Source organism: Aotus nancymaae, unplaced genomic scaffold (assembly GCF_030222135.1).
Source record: "Aotus nancymaae isolate 86718 unplaced genomic scaffold, 86718_ANA_hifiasm-v0.15.2.pri h1tg000030l, whole genome shotgun sequence".
Lineage (NCBI taxonomy): Eukaryota > Metazoa > Chordata > Mammalia > Primates > Aotidae > Aotus > Aotus nancymaae.
This window is the reverse complement of record NW_026988443.1, coordinates 39,278,438-39,298,103: the sequence shown is the minus strand read 5'-3', so window position 1 is coordinate 39,298,103 and position 19,666 is coordinate 39,278,438. Positions and strand designations below refer to the sequence as shown.

Below are 19,666 nucleotides of genomic sequence, written 5' to 3'. Positions count from 1 at the left end.
GTGCAGGCTGGTTAAAAAGCAGTTTCACTGTTTTTCTTCCATGGTATTAAAATCAAGTCTTTTAGCACCACCTAGTGGTTTATTCAATAGCTGCAAGCAAAAACATTTCACAGACACACACCTACAAGAACAAATGAGCAAAACCTCTGAAAGAGCAGAACAAATGGACCCTTAGGACATGGGCTAGGGAATGTAATCCACCTCTTCAAGTCTTTGAAAGCCCATTCTGGTACAATGTTGTTAAATGTAGAATAAATACAGACTTGGAAAATACAGAAGAGACACGGAACAATCTCCATTTTTTTCTTTCTTTTTTTTTTTTTTTTTTGTGAGATGGAGTCTCACTCTGTTGCCCAGGGTGGGGCGCAATCTCAGCTTGCTGCAACCTCCGCCTGCCAGGTTCAAGCAATTCTCCCCCCTCAGCCTCCCAAGTAGCTGGGACTACAGGTGCCTGCCACCATGCCTGGCCAATTTTTGTATTTTTAGTAGAGATGGGGTTTCACCATGCTGGCCAGGCTGTTCTCAAACTCCTGACCTTGTGATCTGCCCACCTCGGCCTCCCGAAGTGCTGGGATTACAGGCATGAGCCACTGCGCCCGGCTGATTTTTCTTAATGATTATTCTGTTACTCTAGAAAAATGTTATCTAGTGGCAAGTCTTTCATAAACGATCATATCATTCTGTTATTACTCTCTTATAATGATTCTAAATCCTAATCTCAGAGTAAGACTGATTGAAGGCACTCAAGATTCTCCACACTGTCTCCATGGTAGCTGACCTCATCACTGTGTACCTGGTATTAGTGGTGTATGCCTTTCTCTGGACAGGAGGCTCCTTAGAAACAAGACTCTCACACTGCCCCATCCAAGGTAACAGGACTTAGTGGCCTGCTGTGTCCTCGGCCTGATGCTGCTGCCCCTATCAGTCGCAAGGGGCCTCCGTTCCTTGTTTACTGCCCCCAACACTCCTCTGCCAGTGATCACTTCTCTCTCTCTCCAAATAGCTGCCATCTGTTCCTTTCTGATCTCACGCCTTAGACTACCCTCAAGGCAAGGCTAATCATTACTCCAACTAGACAGTGCGTGGCATACACTAAGTTCTCACTAGACAGAATACAGGATGAATCAAACATCTGGAGATTGAAGTTATTGGTTATGGCAAATGACTCCATTCAAATTTGTTAGAAATGACTCAACAGACTTTAAAGGTCGTTTAGCTCATGGTCCAAAAAGTCTAAATGATAGCTCCCGTGAAGAAGCACAGTAAAGGCAAGGGCCCCCGACACACAGACCAAAAGACTGAGGTTCCCAGCCTGGCCCTGCCACTTCCTTCATCTGCAGATCACTCCTCACCTGGAACAGATAAGGAGCTGCACCATGCTCAGCTGTAGCAAAAATGAGCACGCATGTAAATACATGAGCAGACCACTCCCAGTAAGAGGGTCAGCTCACTACAGAATCCCCCCCTAGAAAATAGAGGTAACAGAGGTGGAAGGGGAAGGGAAAAGCAAATTAATTTATGTAAGAGTTTGAGAAAATCAACAATTTTCAGCATCTCAAGAAGAAATGTTAGCCCAACTTCTTTAAAATCTTGACAAGTTTTAAACATCTTGACATATTAAGGATATATTAATGAAGTTCTATCTGGGGCCTGGTGTGGTAGCTCACGCCTGTAATTACAACACTTTGGGAGGCTTTGGCAGGAAAATCACATGAGTACAAGAGTTCCAAGACCAGCCTGGGCAACAAAGACTGCTGCTACACAAAGATGAAAATACTAACTGCACAAGTCGGTGCCTGCTCGTGGTCCCCGCTGCTCCGGAAGCTGGCGCAGGAAGACCACTTTAGCCCAGGAGTTCAAGGCTGCAGGGAGCTATGACCACGCCACAGTACTCCAGCCTGAGTGACAGAGCGAGACCGTCTCTTAAGAAAAAAAAAATTAAAAAAAAAAAAGGTTCTTAACGGATAAGCACAGACTGAAAAATAAAAAAATAAAAATAAACAAAGTTCCATTTCAAGAGGGATGATTGTAAGAAATGAGATTAAATACTTATTGTCAAAGATTTTCTCTTAAGATCCAAACATTCAAAAAACGGTTAGGGTCCAGTTTTGTAACATATCCCATGTGCATTATTAAGGCTTCCATCCTGAATCATTTCAGTAACCATAAACTGAAGACGACACTAGTGCTTCATGAAGTTCACGAGCCCCTCTTCTCCCTTGTAGTGAAAGAACAGGGGTGAGAAACCAATTCTAATTCCTGCTAAGACTGGACTGAATGATGTTTGAGTGAATGAATCCTACTGTTATATAAAAGTCAGGTCTTATGGACGAGCCAGAACTAATACCACTTTCCAATTCCTAATATCACTCTGTTCTACTTGATTAAATTCCTCTTTCAGCATCAACATTTCCATTTCCTGTTTTATTCCTAGCCTAAAGCCCAATACGCAGTCTAATTATGGAGGCTAAAAGAATCAAAATGAGGAAGGCGGGCCACCAAGGATACAAGGCAGGGAATTTCTACGTTGAAACTTTAAGTCTGACCTGCGTTCCAAAGTCGCTGTCATCGGTTTATCTATTTCACCTTCTTTTAGGGCACATAATCAGAAGGTGACTGTAACTTTTCCTCCAGAAACCTTCTTTTCAATTCCTCGTTGTTGGTATAATTTACTATTTAACTGTTCAGACAGCAACTTTAGAAGATGGCCTCCCTAGTCCATCTTTGTCATAGGAGTTGGTGGGGCTGCCTAGAACGATGTTTGTGAAAAGGCACAAAATGCCATAATGATTCATAAAAGACACAAAATTGAAACCTGTACTTCACTTTTGTAATGACTCACATTAAAAGGCTGAAATAAACTTAATTCATATGAAATCTGCTGACATACAGAAAAAAGGAGTTGCCTAATAAACTTTTTTAAAGACATACAGAGTAGATGGTAGCTCACTTGGGTTGCCACAAATCAGCCCACTGAAATTGTCTATAAACTCAAAGGCAATACTTTTTTGTAAACTTTTATGTCATTATAAGCTATTATTCTTACACATATTTTACACATCAAATTTTGTTTTCCAAAAATTAGGACTTGGGGGTCCTATTACCACTTGAAATCCATGAATATGCAAGGTGCAGAACTCGGATTCCTAGAACGCAATCTCAATAACTGGTCCCAATCGACATTCTGATGTTGTTGGCCTGCTTTTCTGTCATCTTCCTAACTGTCCAGAACATTCTCCAAGTGCATTTCTTTTCCTCATTACCATCAATTTGGAAGAACACACACTATCTTGGGCACCTAACCAGGTGGAGGTCAGCCAAGGGACCAAAATGTACCACTACCCACTGGCTTTCGATCAACTTACGTTTTTTAAGTGGAACGACGTGTAACAAATGTAAGGATATAAACATATCGAATCAGATGTGGACAAAACTCTCACTCCACAAGGCTGGGTTCCTGCAAGCAGGTGCCATGCCTTTTTAGCTTAGAGCATGCTTACAGGACCACTGCCCGTGCTACTTCAGAGTCTGAAGAGGAAGTACAAAGTATCTGAGAAACCATTTCCCCCAAAGAGCGGGGAAAGCATATGCATGATGCATAAACTGCCAGAGCAAAGACCAGTCTTAGGATACACAGCCATGCTTCACGACGGAGATACGTTCCGAGAAACGCCGCATTAGGCGATTTTGTCATCGTGCAATCACACACCTAGATGGTATAGCCAACTACACACCTAGGCTATATGCCAGAGCCTAGTGCTCCCAAGCCACAAACCACATACAGTGTGTTGTGTACTGAATGCCACAGGCAACTGTAACACAATAACTGGGCACCAGACATTTTTTAGCTCCATTATCATCTCACGGGACCACTGTCATACATATGGTCTGTCATTGATTCAAACATCATTAGGCAACGCATAACCATATCTTCATTTACACTTAAATTAACATGGACAGGGCAATTCACTTGAGAAGACTCAAACTGTAGTAACTTTGTCTCTCTATCCAACAACTTTTAGGCATAAAACCACTGTGCAAAATCAAATAAACAGGTTTTGACTAACAATTTGTAATAAATGACATTGCTAGATACTTCAACAAAGTGTTTATAGAGCTGTTCAAGAGCTCAGTTTCCCTAGTTCTCTTTCACTGGAATTTTAACTTAATTTGTTGGGCACTTGGCACTCTCCTTACCCAGCATTATTCATATTGTTAAAACAAAATACACTGTTGCATAACTTTGAAAGCAAACCATCAAATACAAAATAGCTCTATGTATGATGTGGAAACATCTGACATAATTTAACCTAGTATATGACGATGCTCCTTAGTAAAGACGCAGGAAAAGTACAATGTTCACTAAAAGAGTACGTTCAATTTCAAACATCACATGTTCGTCAACTCCAAATGATCTGTGCTGAGGGAAGCAAAGGCGCTCCCCACGTGTCTGCCATACTCACTCTTTAAAGAGTGTCATTTTTTTGTTTTTTTAGAGAATTCCTAAGTCTCAAGGAGTGTCATGTTTTGCAACTACTTTCAAACACAAGTTATTAAGCTTTTCGGTTTTTGAAACAGTCTCACTCTGTCATCCAGGCTGGAGTGCAGTGGCACCATCTCGGGTTTACAGCAACCTCCACCTCCTGGGTTCAAGCGATTCTCATGCCTCAGTCTCCTCAGTAGCTGGGATTTTCAGGCACCATCACGTCCATCTAGTTTTTGTATTTTTAGTAGACATGGGATTTCACTATGTTGGCCAGGCTAGTCTCGAACTCCTGGCCTCAAGTGATCCACCTGCCTTGGCCTCCCAAAGTGCTGGGATTACAGGCGTGAGCCACCATGCCTGGCTGTATTAAGTCTCCTTTTGTTGCCTCCTACTGAAAAATGGCAACTGTCCCCTTCACAGCTCCTCTCCAACCCGCAGCAGGACAGGCCTTTTTTTTTTTTTTTTTTTTTTTTGGTTGAGACGGAGTTTCGCTTTTGTTACCCAGGCTGGAGTGCAATGGCGCGATCTCGGCTCATCGCAACCTCCGCCTCCTGGGTTCAGGCAATTCTCCTGCCTCAGCCTCCTGAGTAGCTGTGATTACAGGCACGTGCCACCATGCCCAGCTAATTTTTTGCATTTTTAGCAGAGACGGGGTTTCACCATGTTGACCAGGATGGTCTCAATCTCTTGACCTCGTGATCCACCCGCCTCGGCCTCCCAAAGTGCTGGGATTACAGGTGTGAGCCACCGTGCCCGGCCCAGGACAGGCCTTTTGTGTTTAGATTCCTACTTCCTTTGGAGCTGACGGAAGTCACTGAGTGTTTCCGCTGACATGCTCTTCCCTGGTGTGTCCTTCCCCTCTTAAATGACAGTTTATGCTTAAAAAAAACAGCTAATGGAACAAAATGTCGATACGTAACCTATACCAAGGAGATGGCCCTGCCACCAAGAAGGTCCAAGTAGAACCCATTCAAGTGGATAAACAGTTTAAGAGTAATCAACAGTTTAATGTCTTTCACTTCAAAATGCCTTATGTGATTTTTTTTCTTTCAGTTGATCTGCCTTCTTAATTCCACTTCTGGTGGCATAAAAACTAGATGGCGTTTATTAAGCAGATTTAATGATAGCGGAAATAGTCTAGAAATGAGGGTATTTGAAACAAACCTGAGATAAAAAAACAAACAAACAAGCATTTCGTGTGTGTATGTGTGCAACTTTTTTTTTTTTTTTTTAAGAGATGGGGTCTCAGTATGTTATCCAACTGGCCATTTCAAGTGTGTGTGTGTAAACTTTTTTAAAAAAAAAAAAAAAAAAGGGAGCCAGGCGCGGTGGCTCAAGCCTGTAATCCCAGCACTTTGGGAGGCTGAGGCGGGTGGATCACGAGGTCAAGAAATCGAGAACATCCTGGTCAACACGGTGAAACCCCGCCTCTACTAATACAAAAAAAATTAGCTGGGCATGGTGGCGGGTGCCTGTAATCCCAGCTACTCAGGAGGCTGAGGCAGGAGAATTGCCTGAACCCAGGTGGTGGAGGTTGCGGTGAGCCGAGATCGCGCCATTGCACTCCAGCCTGGGTAACAAGAGCGAAACTCCGTGTCAAAAAAAAAAAAGGGAGAGGCATGGGGTCTCGGTATGTGGCCCAGGCTGGCCTCGAACTCCTGGGCTCAAGCGATCCTCAAGCCTCATCTCCACACTATCGTGCCTGGCAGAACAGAGTACGTTTGTCTAAATTGTTCCCTACTCCCTCTTTCCCACAAGTTAATAACACAAAAATCACTGTCTCGGTAGAAACAGACAGATATTAATTAAAGTCAAATTCTATTATAACCAGCATCAAGAGGTCTTCTAATGAAACTAGACTTTCACTCAGTTAAATGCTGCTTAAAAATAAGTGGGCCTTCACTTAGAAGTATGCTGACTAAAGGGAATTTGTGGTAGTGGATCTGACTTATAACAAATTGGCTACTAGGGTTAAGAATCTGAAGACCTGGCTACCAAGCTTGGTAGAATCAAACCTGAAGACACAGCTTCTGCTACTTAGATATGTACGGTCACGTGTGGCGTAACATTTTGGTCAAGAAGGAACCACACATATGATGGTCTCACAAGATTATAGTAGAGCTGAAAATTTCCTACTGTGTAGTGACGTCCTGATGATTCTGACTCCGTGTAGGCCTAGGCTAATGTTTGTGTCTTCATTTTTAACATGAAAGTTTAAAAAGTTAAAAACAAATTTTAATAGAAAAAAGCTTAATAGAGAAAGAACAAAAAGAAAGTATTTTTGTACAGCTGTGCAGTGTGTGTTCTAAGCTAAGTGTTCTTATGAAAGAGTCAAAAGGTTTAGAATTTTTCATTTAAACATAAATTAATAAGTAAAAAAGTTACAGAAAGCTAAGGTTAACTTCTCACTGGGAAAAAATTTTTTTAATTAAATGTACTATAGCCTAAGGGTAGATAGAGTGTTTACAAACTCAGCTTTGTTCAATAATGTCCTAGGCCTTCACGTTCACTCACCACTCATCACTGACACCCAGAGCGACTCCAGACTTGCAAGCTCCATTCATGGTAAGTGCTCTGTACAAGTGAACCTTTTTTTAAATCTTTTCTACTGCATCATGTTTATGCATAGATGTGTTCGGGCACACAAATACTTAGCACTGTGTCACAAGTGCCTATGGTATTCAGTAGTCACGGGCTGTACAGGTTTGTAGCCTGGGAGCAACAGGCTATACCACTAGCCTAATGCTCTGCCACGTGTATTTGTGTAAGGACTCTCTGATGTTAACACAATGACAAAAATCGCTAAGCGACACATCTCAGAATGCACATCCATCGGTAAGCAACATGCGACTGTGTAAACACGCATACCTCTTTCATACCCCGCTGCACTTCTGACTTCCTACTTCGACTTCTTAAAAACAACCTGTGAATTATGCAGCTTTATATTTTTATTGTGAATAGTTTCTACTTTAGAGCCTTAGCACTTTAAAACGTTAACTTTGGGCTGAACTGTTAACATTTTTCAAGAGTTGACCCTGGGGTACCAAAATTCTGAATAAAATCCATTTACTCAATCCAAACAGGCATAAAAAAATGTTAAGTCACAAAATGCTTTCTTATATCTTAAGAAATATAAAAAAGAAGTAGCACACAGTGAGTACAAATCAGGGATTATCATACCAAAGGTATATCACAGAAAAAGTCCATTATACATTCACACCGTGGAGCAGAATTACTTGAACAAAAGGCAAGAAACGGAAATGTAACTTGTCAACAGAAAAGAACTGCTAACAGACATGGATTTTTCAGTGAACACAAAGGCGTGACACCCACTCCTCCCATTTGTTTCTGTAGCGTCTTACTCTTAGATAACATTTAAGACATGGGCCTTCTTCAGACATTGCTATTAACACACAGGTGTACCACTGTTATGGGTAACAATCTATCACCACAGTCTATCAGCCCAGCTGATGAGGCTTCACTCTAGATTTGCATCTTTTCAACTATACCTGCAATCTTTATGGCTACGGGATCCTCTGAAACTGGAACAAGCCCTTCTTTGACTTCAACCTGCTTTTCAGAAACCAGGGGAGATATGGCGGGAGGGGAATACTTAGTTTCCACATAGGCCACTGGCGAGGAGGAAGAGGGCTTAGAATCATGAAAGAGACTGGCCCAGGACTTGGGCTGGCTGACAGGAAGGGAGCCTGACGCAGAGCCCGTGCCGTCAGCGGGAGGTGATGCACTCTCGGGTTTGATGGGGTCCAAGTCTATGCTTTCCATGGTATGTAGCTCCACCCCGTTGGCAGCTGTGCCCTCACCCGAAGATTCAAGTATTTGTCCATTAGCAACTCCAAGGTTTTCAGTAGTATCGGTTCCAACGCAGGGCTGAGCCCCAGCTGTCCTTGACAGGGTGTCTCTGCCAGCCTCTGCAGGGAAGCAGGACTGACCAAAATCAGCCCCAGGGCCCTCCTCCAGCTGCCCTGCAGTCCTGGTGTCACTGCCAAGTGCTCCGGGGAAAGGACTGTCAGGCACAGTGTCACTGACAGAGTCCGTGGAGTTCTGGGGGCTGTTACAAGTCCTGGGCGTAACTGATGGGGGCATGTCCCCCATAAATTCTGCATCCTCTGTGCTGACACTGTTCGGGACTGCTGAACTGGCATGGCCATTGACCAGGGCCTCTGTGGAAATATTATCATCACCACCATCTTTCAAATAGCTGTAATATCCAGGTGGCCGCTTTTTCTTCTTTTTACGCTCCCTTTGTCCAAGACCACCTGAGACACCATCATTTTCCAAAACTTCCACCTCCACATTAGAACCTCCATCCAAAGCGAGGGCAGAACTTGGGTACTGGCAGTCAATGGAGCCGTAGCTTGCTTCTTTAGTGATGCTATCAGGGGTCATTTTGGAAGTTGGACAACCGAGAATAAATTCAGGGGCCTGAGGGTTCAATGTGCTTGAAATACTGTAGCTGGGGGTTCTCGACAAAGTGTCACTGGGTTCAATGACTTCATTGACACCGAACTCAATTCTCTGATATTCTTGTCCTGTTTAGAAAGAAAACTATTAGTTAAGAACACAGTTCTGCAAACTCTAAGTAACAGCAATTACCAACTTTCTCTTCGAAAATGAAAACCTTCAATTCTCTTCCTAATCAACAAATCTATTACATATTTTACTTATGTGGAATAATTTGCTGAAAATGAAATAACTATAAAATTATATTTAATTTGGGGATATGAAAAGCAGAAGCCTGTACTTATCTTTCTTGCTAAGGAAGACTTTCAAAAAGTAAAATTAAATTTGTAATAAAAAGCAAATAATGTTCTGCCAGTTTAAAAATACCCCTCAATGGAATCTGACTTTCGTATAGCTGCCTTACGCCTGAGATAGAGGAATATGTATTTTGGACAACTTAATTTTTAAAAGATCATAACGACTAACTTGGGACTTAAAACATTGTTAAATCAGCTTATGTAATTAACACGATTTAATTCCAAAAAACTACCCAAAGAATCCTATGTATACTGGATAGGAGAAATTAGCAGGTACCCATTTAAAAGCAAAAAAGATTAAACAGCAGCAGCCAAGAATCAAGTGCCGTTTCAGAAGCCGTCTTCGGAATTCTTTAGCTCCTGGTCTCCCCCACTGATAACCTTCAATGAAGTCTGAAAAAGGGCCCTGACAAGAACACATGCACATGTTCTCTAAATAAATTCACACTCCATAGGTGGTGAAGCCTTCCGAAAACACCAAAAGATAAAGTTAGAACTGTGAACTTTTAATTCTCTCTTTGGAAGCCTTCCATACTCCCTTCCCAGATAACCACAATCTACGTATTTCATTCATGCTAAGACAGACTTTTTTTTTACAGCTCACATCTGTGAAATTAGGTTAAGTTTTAGAATCAATGGTGTCTTTCAATAGACATCAAGCATCAATGTCACCTTAGAGTTGACAAAAAAGTTACACGTTTTGAAGTTAAGGAAAGGACACAGGCCGTACACTTCATCTTTAATGCATAAAGGTTTCTTCCAGGCTAGCATGAAGGGGCCAATATTTTTTTTCAAGGCATATATCTCAAGAAAAGAAACTAATACCCAAAGAATGGTGTTCTACTGCAAAGGACTGAATATATTTTACCTTGGAAGGACCTCTATAAGTCTTTTTGCAGAAGAAAAAATACAGACCCAGAGAGGGGTCAGTTACATGCAAGTGGGTGGGCAGGAGAAGGCTGGAGATAAACAGCCTCCTGAATCTTCGCAGGCTTTGGAATCCCAGCCCCTCACTGTGGGGCTGGGTGGTCGTGGCAGCACAATCCTGCCCCAACAACAGAAAGTTCCTGGAAAAGAACACTGATGACCATTACAACTAAAAGCCGTTTACATATAAAGTCATCACAATCTAACTCTTTCGGCTACTATTTATTTTTGTTTCCTTATTTTGAAAAGAATCATCAAAGGGAAATGAATTTATTATCATGCCAGGGCTTGAATGTCCATTTTGCTTCCAGGCATCCCCTATTCCCTGATGTTGTGAGGCCGGATTGAAATGGGTGTGTCTGGAGAAGTGAAGAGCACTCTACACAGAGCCTAGCCTTTGAAGGGGCTGTGGTGTACACTGTGAAATCACATTTGAAACTAGTACGTGCTGTGTCACTCAGCTTATGCAAGGCTGATGCATTCTAAGACATGGTGCTTTCCACATCTCAGCTCTCAATCTTATCCGAACATAACACATCCTAGAATGTGGTGTAACATGAACAGAACCATTTCAATGTTATGGGTATTATCAAGCATTTACTCAACACCATGCTTGATTATCTCACTAAAAGGCAGATTCCTAGCCAGCACAGTTCCTCTTCTTCTTGAGGAACACTCACAGTGGACACAAATGCCTTGTACTGCATGGCAGAGAGCTAGCTCAGAGCCCAATCTGCCAGGCGGGAGAAATGAGGAAGGTCTGCAAACTTGCTTCAACAACTTAATCAATACATTAGGAAGCTGGAAACTCAGGTAATGCAGGCTGTGGCTCACAAAACAATGAACCCCAACACAGCATTTCTCAGCGTTTGCTCACTGCAGTATGTGCAGCACAGTGGCCTGGGCTACAACGCAAGGGGAGAGCGAGGGAAATAGACAGAGATGAGTAACACAAGGGCCCTGCTCAGAGATTCACATTTATCAGGAAGACAAATACAAACAACTGAGAACGAAAACACGGAGGGAGGGGAGAGAAGGCTGTGAACAGCTCTAGAAAAAGGATGCTTCTGGACCCAGGACACAGTGGTCAGCTTCCATCAGAAACTAGAGAGGTCAGTGGAACTTACAGATCACTGAATTGGTAAGGGCAGGGTGAAGGAGAGGGATCTCAAGCTTTAGGAACACCTAAAACAGGCAGTGCTTGAGGTGAAGGACACCGCATTCACCTTGATGTGATTATTATCTGTATGCCTGTACGAAAATATCTCATGTACCCCATACATATATATACCTACAATGTATCTACGAAAATTAAAATATAAAATACTAAAAAAAAAAGAAAAGGCCGAGGTGTAAAAGGGAAGCCACGATGAGGTGCCTCTGCAAAGGGCTAGGTGCAGCTGGCAGAGGTGGGAGGGAGCATAACAAAGCATCCTGAACTATTCATCCCACAAATGTACTGAGGACTTACAACATTCCAGATACTACAGGCGCAGTGACAGACATAGAGGAATGGACCCTGCCATCAGCAGCTGAGCAGTCTAGAATGAGAGGCAGGTCCATGTCAGCGCCCACCGGATCTGTACAGTCCGACAGGCGCTGGAAGAGAAACTAAAGTCACGAAAACTCAAGTGACCCAGAAAGGCTTCAGAGATAACTGTGCCTGTCACTAACCGTGCAAGCTGGTAGCAAGATTCCAGTTGTGCTTTTGGCAGAACAAAAGCAGGACTTAGAGGGGAGAGAGCAGAGAATGGAGAAAAAGAGCCAAGAAGCAGCAAGCGAAAAGGGCTGACGGGCTGGAAGGAGGGAGTGGGGAAGCAGAACTCCAGGGGCTGGGGGAGCTGGCGGTGCCTACTGCACAGGGAGGAGGGTAAACTTAAAGAGATGTGCACAGGAAAATCATGGCACAGTTGTAAGCATGGAATCAACATGTGCAGCGTGCTCACTACGTGCACAGCACACAGTGACAGAGGAGGTCCCACCGACTCAGACGCCTGAGAGGCTAAGCCATCAGCAATTAAAAGGCAGCTCAGGAGGCTGAGCAGCCCCGCTTTTGGGTCCCCAGAGCTTCAATTACTTAGTTGTCTTAAGCTATTATTAGATCTGCTCTTTCCCTTATGGTCTCCTACAATTCTTATAAATCTAAAAATTGTAGATATAATCACTCCTGATGCTACTGGAGATAAAACATGTGGTTATTAGTCTTTTCAAGGTTTATATTGTAATTAAAACCCCTTTTGTAAGTCTGACCATGCTAACTCAACAGGGAATCCAAAGCCCAACTCTCAAAGAAAAAGTGTGGCATCAGTTTCCTGGAGGCCAGTAAGGGCCTTTAAAGGGATTCCGACTGAAAAATGATCTAAACAGGTTTGAACTGTGCGAGGGCTGCCTGCAATAAGTCAACCACCCTGCTGGTATTCCCATACTGGGTACTTAAACATTACAAGATCTGCATCTCAGTAAGCTCCACTTCTGGTCATCAGCTCAGCGTCTGTGACGGAGACCAAAAAAAGTAACAGACCAGGAGGTGAAGAGGTGACCTGAGTTCCCAAGAGCCAGCGACAAACCAGGACATGAATGTAAAATGCAAGAACAATAGATGCAGGCTGCCACTTCAGTCACAAAGAACACATGCTCAGAAACTAGCCAGCGCTGGAGCCGGCAGGCTGCTTAGCAACGAGACTGAAAGCTCGCTCCAACTCTGGCATGTGGTGACAACGAAGAACTGTCAGGGAAAAAAGAACTCAACAGCATTCCCTAAAGAAAATCTTAAATGGCTGGCCCTCTGAAGCACAGGATAAGCTTAACACTAACTCACTAGTCAAAGTGACTCAGCGATTAAATACATTATAGTTGACAGCAAAAACTTCAAGCTGCAAAGAAACGTTTATTCAAATGGGAAAACACTGTTTACAGGCAGCCTGCCCACCCAGCATGTACGGCCCAAATTCCCTTCAGGGAAACAAGGAGAGAACTGGTAGCTTACCATCAGGTAGTTTATCCACAGCCTGTGTGCCGCACAGAACTGTTCCACTGTACGGAGGAAGCTGCACGAGGAATGAGAAAACACATTTTAATTCAACAAAACGTTAAAACAAACACATACCATTTCATTAAGGCAACATTTCGTTAAAACTCTTTATCCATACAACTTTGCATGGCATTACTTTTAGCAGAATAACACACGTGAAGAGTCAGTGCAATCTAAACCATCTTCATTTAAGGAAAAAACACAATAGAAATACTTTCAGATATTTATCACTATTAAACAGACCTGGAAATGAAGGCAAATGTAATAAAAATGAACTCTAATGAACATGTAAATCGGCTACAATAAAATGCTTCTGATACATCCTCCTTCTCACAGGATGTTAGGGACTGACCATAAAGAGCACAGACACTTCTGTTCGTGCCCTGCTGAAGATGACGCTTCCTGACTGTGCCTGTTGTTCACGATCACTACATCGCAACACAGCCGGCAGAGGCTGGGACCAGGTCCGCGGTCGGAGAGCAGAGGAAAGCCCGCGAGAAACAAAAAGCCGGGTGACTGCAGCTCCCTTTTCAACACAGGGCCTTAGTTAACTAAGTTAACAGTTAGAAGCCACATTCCTTGTTTTGAAGACAGAAAGTAGAATGGGAATCATCTGGCCTCTTTGTAAAAAGCTGAAAGATAACTCAACTTAAATTTTTCTTCTTCCTGGCTAGTCCACAACATTTATTTAAGAGTTGGAAATGCTTCCAATGGACACACTGGGGATAGGAAAGTTTAGGAAGGGGTTGGGCATGCCTTACATGGCCTGTAATCTCAGCATTTAGGGAGGGTGAGGCAGGTGGATCACTCGAGGTTAGGAGTTCGAGACCAGTCTGGCCAACATGGTAAAATCCCATCTGTACTAAAAATACAAAAAATTAGCCAGGTGTGGTGGCACACACCTGTAATCCCAGCTACTCAGAAGGCTAAGTAGGAGAATCGCTTGAACCCAGGAGACGGAGGTTGCAGTGAGCCAAGATCATGCCACTGCACTCCAGCCTGGGTAACCAAGTGAGACTGTCTTCTTCTCCTCCCCGTCAAAAAAAAGTTTAGGAAGAAAAGGGGTAAGGTAAGCAGACAGACAATTGCTACCTGAGGGCAGAACAGAAAAACAAAATGCCATTCAGCACTTCCCAAAGTCTGCTCACTGCAGGACAATGGTGGTGCTAGAATGGCCCCGGGTCCACAAAGATCAGAGGCTGTGGCTGTCTCTCATGCCCAACACTGGATGGGAACTGCCGCCGGGGCTGCTTCCTCAGCTGATTTCTCCAATGAACTCTCAGCACACCAATTCAATAATCACAGCAGTAAAAGCTTCTCTCTGCAAGCAACCCAGTAAGTTCCATTCCCAGAGAATTATGACAAACAGGAAAACACGGGCAATTCAAAAGGAAGCCAATACCTTCAGGACTTGAGAGCTGCACTTATCTCTGCCACCCGGGGCAACCCAGGACCCATCATGCTGACACTGAGGAGAAAGAATTCTGTGTGCTGGGAGGGGCTACACCAGCCTTGGCACCCATGATGCAAAGACCCTTTCACACCCCAGCATTTATGAGGGCAGGCACCCGGAGCAGAGAGGTGGGTCCATAAGGGCAGCAGACACAGTGGCCATGTGTGTCTCAGGAAGCCTCGAATCTCATTCAAAACCCTCTGTGGTCACAAATGGCAGTTTAGCAACTGATACATAGAATGCGCTCTCTTTTTCTGTTAATGACACTAGGATGCCCCCTGGAGACAGAAAGTTATATTACTCTGAGGCATAAAAAGTGTTTTGAATCATTCTATCTTTACACAAAATCACTGTAACATCAAGAAACCATCTTTTTCTGAGTCTGAACCATTTCATTACCCCACGTATTAGAACAATGTTCTCTCCACACTTAACAGTATTCTGTTCTGCTCAGGGAGGAGAGAATGCTGAAGAAAATCTTCAGACCCGAGACTGCAGCAGGCTGGGAAGACGCACAATTTGGAGAAGGGACCTCTTCACCCATCCACTTCAAACCCCAGTGCAAGGCAGAGAGCTGTTAGAACCCTGCTTGCTGTCTTCCAGCCGCCCCCCTCCTCGACATTCAACCACGGAGTGTGAAAACACGCTCAACTCCCAGCCACTCCTACAGCACGCAGAAGAAAAGCCCAGCAATCAGGAAGAACACACAGATGATGCTGAGGACAAGCACTAAGTGGAGAGGCAGGACCAGTGATGCCAGGTGGTGCTGACCGAGGGTGGAAAGCCCGGAGAAGCTGGACCAGTGACACCAGGTGGCACTGACTGGGCACTGAGGATGCACCCAGTCAGTGCCACCCGGTGTCACTGGACACACATTCTGTTCCTCCACCACAAGTGTGAGGAAGAGGTCCTGTTATTACGGCCATCTGATAGATGAGGAAGCCAGGAGACACTGCTAGTAAGAGGCACAGCAGGGAGCTGCTAAGAGATGACCATGTTGTAAGCCTGCTTAACACACTTACTTGGATTTGCTAAGCTGATAAAAGAGCGCACCTGCAGGAATGCCAGATGGGTTGTGGCACTGTAGTCATGTGTGTGTTTTACTCTACAGGCACACAGCACCTTTCACTCAACAAACCTCCCTCACACATCACATGCCCTTAGTCTGTGGTAACTGGGTATCTAAATACACAGCAGAATAAAAGTTCAAGGATGGTTCAAAGTTCACTCATTAACTATAAAGCTATTTGTAAGAATACAAAGTTCAAACATCAAAGCAAAGACATAAAATTCCTGACACGAACACAAAGTGAGCAATGTAAAAAACTGTAATCTAATAATAGTTACGTTAAATACGCAGTCTGAAAACAGTGCTGCAGCCTCGTGAAGAGAATACTTGGGCCCATGGCTAGGAAGGTGATGTTCTCAAGTCTCCCTCTGGGGCCACCTGTGTGCTCTGCTTTCCGTCTCAAGGACTCTCATGAACCACAAAGCCCTCCTTTATAATCCCATTTAGATACCAAATTAAGAACTGTCTCTACTCTCCCTGAGTGCCCACACACACCCACACCACACACACTGCCCATAGCCAACACTCTGTTATCAGGGGTTTATTTATTCAGTCATGGTTGGGGTGTGTGCTACTTCCAAAACTGAGATTCTGGAAACTTTAACGAATGATGAGCATTTCCACTTTATTTTTTAACATAATTAACAGCATTATGACTGGGGTTTAAACATGCTTATTAAATAAGTTGACTGTATTTTTTCCACTGGAGAAATCGATTTCTAAATCACTAGAGCACAACTCTAGAAGAGATACCAGCTACCTTTCACCTGAATTTGTTTCTTCCGATTCCACTCAATTACTAGCCACCTTATCTTGCCAGTGGCAAGCTGCCAAGCAAGCAAACTAACAGACAAAGCAGCCCTCTGCTGACAGGAGTGGCGCTTGTGCAGGAAGGCAGAATGCTCTTTCATCTTAACGGCCCACATTTCTTAATTGTGGTTTTTCCATTTATGGCCCCAAGTAGAGAAAACAATGTTTTATCAAGCTCCTAATAGCCAAGAAAAAGCATATGAACATTTGGCTAGACTGTAACTGATGCCATGGTCACATGGGAGTAACACTGCATGTGAGTGGCAATTATTTTACCTGCAAGATAAAAGGCCAAACAAACGGTGCTGCGGAAGTGATACGCGATCATCAATCACACACCCACAGGTCCAACCATATGCCGCCCCATGAAAGTCAGAGCCTGTGTAATTATCAGCTATCATAATTCAGACTCCTGAAGAGAGGGGAAAATAACTCCATCCAATTATGTTAATTAGCCTGCATTTCCTTTTCGCAGGTTACTGTGATTTTGATAAACTCATTTTATACCCCTACAAACGTCACTGTATGCTCAAAAATACGAAAAACAGAAAAGACCAAATAAGCCCAGACACACCAGGCATTCCGAAGGTCAAACTCATTTTGCTGAGACACAGTCACGCCTTCTGCAAATAAAAGGTTTGGCACAACCGACCATCTGCACCCTTGTCATCCATTTCGACTAACATCTGTCACTCACTAGCTACTGGACCATACATCGGCTCCCAACATTTCTGTGCTGAAAATGCGCATTCTCCATTTTTTTTCAATTTAAAAAACAAAAGACAGAGTAAAGAAACAGGAGGCACGAAAGGAAAGAATGTGCCCAAGCCCACCAAGACTGTGTAAGCAGCAGAGCTGAAGCAACCCCACACCTCAGACTTCTGTATCACACGGAAACCAAGTTTTTATTTGTCCGCTCACTTGCAAACAGGCACACACCCATTCACATGTGTACACACTTGAGAAGTAGCAACTATGGTTACACTGGTGTGACGTAGGAAAAAATGTGAAACCCCTTTACCAAAAAAAAAAACAAAAAAAAACTGCCCAGGCCTGGTGACACACCTGGAGTCCCAGCTACTCAGGGGCTGAGACAGGAGGATCATCTGATGGGTGGGGCGGGGGGAAGGGGGGTCAAGGCTGCAGTGAGTTGTGATCCTATCACGGCACTCTGCACTCCAGCTTAGGCAGAGTTAGATCCTGTCTCAAAAAAATAAAAATAAAAACAAAGGGAAGGGGAAGGGGAAGGAAAGGAAGAAATAAAGTTAAAATAAAAGAAATAAAACATGTGGAGTTTATATAGAGATAAACAAGAGGTACATCCGGAACCAGGATGCGCTACCCAATGAGGCTGATGGGACAGCTAAGGGCTGAGTTCTCAATGGACGGTGCAGAGATGACTGCTAGGGGCACCAGGGCAGGGAGTTCAATGCCACCTCACACATATACAAAATTCAGTGCCTCCATTTCATCTGTATCACACCCTGAAGCGTGAAAACAAAATCTGAAAACTTTTAGAAGAAAACAAGACAAATTTCTTCATTATTTCAAGGATGGAAAGAATTTCCTAAAGATATTTTTAAAACGAAAAATCCACAAACCATAAGGAAAAAAAAAATCAATTCATTTGACATTAAAGTTAAAAATGTACTCCTCCTATCCAGCAAAAAAAAAAAAAAAAAAAACCCAACCCCAAAAGGGTTCCTAACATGTGAAGCTTAAAAGCCCTCATGCCAGGAAGAGACGCCTGTAAAACCAAAGATTAGTCTTAAAAACAGTAAGAAAAAGACAGCTACTTGATTTAAAAATATGGACAAGGGATATAAATCAAGTAACTCACAGAAGAGGACTCTCATATTGCCAGTAGACATGTGAAGATAATGAAATAGTGCCCAGCTGTTTGTAAGCTGGGAGACAGAAATTAAAACAGTGAGAATCCATTTACTACACATCAGATAGACAAAAATTTTAAATATGCCAACAAAAAGAATTTTTATTTTTTTAATACAAGCAAGAAAACTCTAATGTACTGCTGATGGGAATGCAGACTGTAAAAATCCCAGAGAGGAAATCAGCAGTCTCCAGCGAAACTAAAGCAGCTTAGTCCACAGAAGCCAGCAATTCCATTCCCAGATCTATGTCCCGGAGACACCCACAGAGGAGCAGGAGGAGACAGGATAAAACGCGTTGACTACAATATCTTTAACGGCTGAACTAAAGACCTAGACGGCCCTCAACAGGAAAATACATAAGTCAATTATGGTATGTTCAATCAGTGGTACTAAGCACTGGAAATCAAAGAACAAGAACAAATTTATCAACATGAAGAATATAATGTTAGCTGAGAATAAACTACAAAATGATAAATATGGTATACCATTCATGTGACATTTTAAAGCACATAAAACACTACAACTGACTATGGTGATATACGTGTATGTGATAAAAGGTGAGAACCAGTCAGGACCAGCACTTCCCAATTTCAGCAGAGTAGTTACTTCTAGGGAGAGATGGGAGAGAGGTGCAAAAGAGGCATCAATTGCATGTGTCATGTTTTATCTGCTTTTCAAAGTCTAATAACGTAAATACAGCAAAATGTTACCATCAGTCAAATCTAGCTGGTGGGTTGAGGCATTTCTCATATTAGTCTCTGTACTTTTCTCTAATGAAGAATTGGAATTCCATAACTGTTAGTTTTATCTACACACGCACTCACTAAAACATACTTGTGTCTTACCTCAACTGAAGATCGAGGAGTCACAAAGAACTGATTGAATTCATCAGGGCTAAAATCTCCAAAAATATACTGAAAAAAAATAAGAGAGTCACTGATCAGATAAAATACATAAATTACATAATTTCAAAAAAAATGCTACATATTTTAACAATCCTATGCAATATTTGGGTCATAACCCCCAAGAGATCCTTTCTCAATTAAACAGAGGATCTGCAAACTCAGGATTCTAGGTTCTTTATTTAAAAAAAAATACTACTGAACCTTTCCTACAAATTGTCAAAGAACACTATGAAACTGATAAAGCTTATTTTGAAACAAGTCAATTTTGTATGCCAAACTTATGAGTCCTGCTTGCAGGAGTGTTTTGGTTCACAA

The 19,666-nt window shown here is 42.9% G+C and overlaps 1 protein-coding gene across 1 annotated transcript in view; it reads right to left on the bottom strand.

Annotated features, from left to right (window-relative positions):
* Window positions 1-19,666, bottom strand: part of USP10 (ubiquitin specific peptidase 10) — an 82,735-nt gene that overhangs the window by 26,615 nt on the left and 36,454 nt on the right. Inside the window, exons 2-4 of the mRNA XM_021671040.2 lie at window positions 19,292-19,360; window positions 13,178-13,238; window positions 7,996-9,036 (exon numbers count right to left, since the gene is read on the bottom strand). Coding sequence (XP_021526715.1) covers window positions 7,996-9,036; window positions 13,178-13,238; window positions 19,292-19,360 — 1,171 coding nt within the window. The remainder of the gene's footprint in view (window positions 1-7,995; window positions 9,037-13,177; window positions 13,239-19,291; window positions 19,361-19,666) is intronic.